At 56.4% G+C, this 4,574-nt stretch overlaps 1 protein-coding gene across 1 annotated transcript in view; it reads left to right on the forward strand.

The window, feature by feature from the left end:
• ITIH4 (inter-alpha-trypsin inhibitor heavy chain family, member 4) overlaps window positions 1-4,574 on the forward strand; it is a 16,013-nt gene that overhangs the window by 2,269 nt on the left and 9,170 nt on the right. The window contains 8 exon segments of the mRNA XM_010851702.1: window positions 1,551-1,655; window positions 1,801-1,963; window positions 2,100-2,210; window positions 2,694-2,822; window positions 3,487-3,603; window positions 3,862-4,030; window positions 4,112-4,237; window positions 4,422-4,574. The exon segment at window positions 4,422-4,574 is cut by the window's right edge and continues 18 nt beyond it. Of these exon segments, the coding sequence (XP_010850004.1) occupies window positions 1,551-1,655; window positions 1,801-1,963; window positions 2,100-2,210; window positions 2,694-2,822; window positions 3,487-3,603; window positions 3,862-4,030; window positions 4,112-4,237; window positions 4,422-4,574 (1,073 nt within the window).

Consider the following 4,574-nt stretch of genomic DNA (forward strand, 5'->3'; position numbering starts at 1 on the left):
CAGAACACAGAAAACTTCTTAACTTCTTAAGCCCCTACAATGAAGCAATGCCTCAGGGAGGGCGATCACTTCCTTGTCACAGAAGTTCTGACCCAGGCTGGTCCAGCTGCCCCATAGTGGGATACTGCAAAGGATGGTTCTTCTCTGAGCCAGAAGCTGTGTTGAGAGGCCCCTGGGGTTTCCGTAAGCTGGTGACTCTGTAAGCTGGTGATGATCGTCACTTTGTCCTCTACTTTCCTCCCCCACCCTTCCCAACTGAGTTTTGCAATGTTTGCTAAATGCCAGAGAACTCTCTGTCTCTGGCCCTGCAGGAGAGGCAGTGATTAAGAACAGGCCAGAGAGGGGCTGATCCTAGAAACTCAGGGAGGGTGATGGGCGGGGCAGAGAGCTAGTGTCTCAGGCAGAGTCCCCATTGCACCCTGGGACCTCTGAACACCTGCGATGGGGGCAGGGTCCTTATGGTTGGTTCCTTAGCTCTCTGCCCAGCCCCCTCCATCAGCCCTTCTTTTCCTAACCAGGAGCAGGCCTATGCGGCCCAACTTGCAGTGTAAGCTTCACAGGCTGCACCCCACTTCCCACGTGGGTGCTGTGGTTGGCAAGCTGCAAAGTTCCAGGCCCATTTCATCTCCTGAAGGCCCAGGACATGCACCCCTTTCTGGGCCCAGCACCTGTGGCTGCATGAGATAGGGAAGCAGGGGGCAGGGTGCCTTGCTCCCCAACCTGGCTAGGAGCCCCATTTGGGCATCTGGAAGGAGGAGCCCTGCAGCCCAGCACCAGCCCCACTGTAGCCCAGGGTTAAATTGTGACCAGGAAGGTGCGGAGGAGGGACACTGGTCCCGACATCCTGGCTGTCCCCTCCCACCTGGAGACTCTTACACTTTCACACCACCCCCCGGATGGAGCAGACTTATGTTTGCCTGCTGCTTCTCTCTCTATCCCTCAAATGGCCACTAGGATTGTTTCTACCCATCAAGGAGCCCCATCCCCTAGTCATCCAAAACCTTTCCCAGGAGCCAGCCTCTCTTCAGTGTGGCCTGTCCTTTGTTGGTGAAAAGGGGCAGCCGTGGAGAGAGGGGTCAGAGCCTTCAGCCCTGTGTCTCCACTGGCCTGGGAGCCAGCATCTCCCTCCTCAGCCTGCCCCACCCAGCTGGACACAAGGCTGAGTGAAATGAGGCTCAGAGCTCTCGCTGGTGGCTGATTGGTTCCTCTGGAGACAGTCTGTAGGGTGGAAGGGGCAACTGGAACGTGGAGCCATACAGGAAGGGAGGAGAGAGGCCAGGTACTTGCTCAGCCCTGCCTCCTCCTTCATCCCAGTAGTTCAGGAAAAGGCATGTCAGCCAACACAGCGCATAGCTCAGGGTAGATGGAGGTCTGCTGAGCCCCGAGCACCCCGGGCCCCCAAACAGAGCTGTGTCCGCAGTAGGTGTGTAAGAGACGCGTGGGCTCAGATAAAGATAGGAGTCACTCTGGGCATGGAAAGTCCCAGAGAAGGTGGGATTGCAGTGGGCCTCACCCGCCAGGCTCTCACAACTCACTCCCTCCTGCCCCAGGGTCATCGATGGTGTGACCTACCCAGGTAACATCAAGGAGAAGGCTGCAGCGCAGGAGCAGTACAGTGCAGCTGTGGCCAGGGGCGAGAGTGCTGGCCTTGTCAGGTGAGTCCAAGGCGGGGGAAGATCCCTCTGGGGGTGGGGTCAAGGCTGCCCCCGCCTTCAGCTGTTGAGCGTTGCTCCCCCTCCAAGGGCCATACCCACCCCAACCCCAAGTCTGAGGGGCACATCCGATGCCCTCTTCCCCCAGGGCCACCGGGAGAAAGACAGAGCAGTTCCAGGTGTCCGTTAGTGTGGCTCCTGCTGCCAAGGTCACCTTCGAGCTGGTGTATGAAGAGCTGCTGGCCCGTCATCTGGGAGCGTACGAGCTGCTGCTGAAAGTCCGGCCCCAGCAGCTGGTCAAACACCTGCAGGTACATGGCACCACTTTCTCCTAGAAGGCTTCCTTGATGACCTCACTCTGCCGAAGGCGGACCCAGCTTCCCCCTCTACCCCGTGAGGGCCAGCCCTGGCTCCCAGCAGACCCAGTAACCCACTTCTTGCTTCTAGATGGACATTCACATCTTCGAGCCTCAGGGCATCAGCTTTCTGGAGACAGAGAGCACCTTCATGACCAATAAACTGGCAGAGGCCCTCACCACCTCACAGAACAAGACCAAGGTGGGCCTGCTAGGGTCTGTGGGTGAGGGTTCCCAGGGGCCTGTCTTGAGGCTAGACTTCCAGAGAGCGGAACCACTGATCAGAATCTCTGAGCTTGAGGGACTTGTGAGGTTCCTATGTCCGTGCTGTCATTTGGCAGACAGGGAGGGCAAGGCCCAGGGATGGATGGTGGGTCCTGGTTTGAACCCTGAGCTCAGGAGAGAAGACTTATGTGAGGGTCCCCAGACCAGGTAGGGAGGAGGGGCTGGCTGGACCGCACACATCCTGGGCCCAGCCTCTGCTTGCACAAAGACGGGAGCAGGAGATTCACTCACACCCGCTCCCCTATATGGAGGTCATCTGGCCGACAGCTCAGCCTGAGACAAAGTCTCCTGAAACTTGACCCAAGACTGCCTCCTGGAATTCTCTCTTCAGATAGGGATGAGGGGTGTTGTTAATACCACCTTGCTGCTCCTTCCAACTTCAGCCAGGTCATTTTTCCAGGCTCACGTCCGATTCAAGCCAACACTGTCACAGCAACAAAAGTATCCGGAGAAGCAGGACACGGTCCTAGATGGCAGCTTCATTGTCCGCTACGATGTGGACCGGCCCCTTTCCGGGGGTTCCATTCAGGTATGTGGGCTCCAGGCAAGAGCTGAGCCACCAAAAAGTCCATTCACCCTCAAGGACCTGAGCCTGGGTGTTGTTGAAGAAAAGACAGAATAACCACCCTGGTTATCAGTGTGCCCCAGGTATTGCACAGAGAGAACACAGGCAGTTTGGTTGTGTTGTCGCTGAAACTGTTCCCTTCCGGAGGGGGAGAAAAGTTCATCTCTGCTGAAGAGATATTGGGTGGGGTTTCCCTTGTTGCCCTGGCTGCCAGGAGGCTCACAGTTCACTTTTATGCTCAATCGCAGTAGCTTCTTTCACATAAGTTTCTGGCCACATTGTGCTTCCCTTTTACCTTTTTGATGGGCCTTGTTTTTGGAGTCTTCACTTCTTTGATGGATCTCAGGTATACTATGTCTGAACCTTTTAGTATAAGCTGCTTCAAATAATTAAATAGGTAAAGTAAGGGTAGAGTTCTGGCGAGCCAGGTCTAAGCAGGGAAGCCTTTGTAAGGGAGGCACTGGATCAAGCCAAGCAATATGGCGAGAATCTGGGGAGGCTCATGGTGGAATAGGGCCGGAAGGAGCTGGAATAAAGAGTGCAGCAGAACCTCAGGGTTGGGGGTGAGGAGGCTGGTTGGGGGCAGAGTGCAGCTCTTACACCTGGCTGTGTCTCACTCTGGTCACAGATTGAGAATGGCTACTTTGTGCACTACTTTGCCCCTGATAGCCTGTCCACAATACCCAAGAATGTGATCTTTGTCATCGACAAGAGCGGTTCCATGATGGGCAGGAAAATAAAGCAGGTAGGTCCCGTGGGCCAGGCAGGAGTTCTGAAAACTCGCAGACGTCTAACACCATCAGCTCTGGTCCAGCAGGCCAACCAGACGTGCCCTCCCTCTTCCTAGGTAGGGGGCTCCCATGGATTGAGGTTGGTCTTCCCGCTAGAACATTCCCCACGTCCTCATTCCAGCTGTGAGCCTTAAGGTGCAGTCTAAGGGCACAGGAGCCACCAGGGAGGCCCCACTGAGACACCCACCTTGTGTCCCCTTGCCCTGACCCAGACCCGGGAAGCCCTCATCAAGATCCTGGATGACCTCAGTCCCCATGACCAGTTCGACCTCATCAGCTTCAGTTCGGAAGCAACCACGTGGAAACCTTTGCTAGTGCCAGCCTCGACTGAGAACGTGAATGAGGCCAAGAGCTACGCCACTGGCATCCAGGCCCAGGGAGGTGAGTGCTTGTGCAGCCCTGCGTGATGGACACTTCTGGGGCACCCTGCTGGGAGCCCCGCTGAGGGTGTGTGCCCCACAGGGACCAATATAAATGATGCGATGCTGATGGCCGTGCAGCTGCTGGAGAAGGCCAACCAAGAGGAGCTGTTGCCTGAAGGGAGCATCACCCTCATCATCCTCCTCACTGATGGTGACCCCACTGTAGGTGAGGCACTGCCAGCACCCCCCTGGTGCACTGCCCAGAAGGAGAAGCTGGGTTTCAGCCTGGCGTGCTGTGGAACCTGGGGCAGGGAGAAGGGTCTTTTAGGCCTCTTTGGCTCTGAGATTCCAGAAATATCCATTGAGCCAATCACCGTTTTCTCACCCCTTTCCGAAACCACTGGGTCCAGGGGAGACCAACCCTTCGAATATCCAGAAGAACGTGCGGAAAGCTATAAATGGCCAGCATAGTCTCTTCTGCCTGGGCTTTGGCTTCGATGTCAGCTACGCCTTCCTGGAGAAGATGGCACTAGAGAACGGCGGCCTGGCCCGGCGCATCTATG

This window comes from Bison bison, unplaced genomic scaffold, assembly GCF_000754665.1.
Source record: "Bison bison bison isolate TAMUID 2011002044 unplaced genomic scaffold, Bison_UMD1.0 scf7180017864304, whole genome shotgun sequence".
NCBI lineage: Eukaryota > Metazoa > Chordata > Mammalia > Artiodactyla > Bovidae > Bison > Bison bison.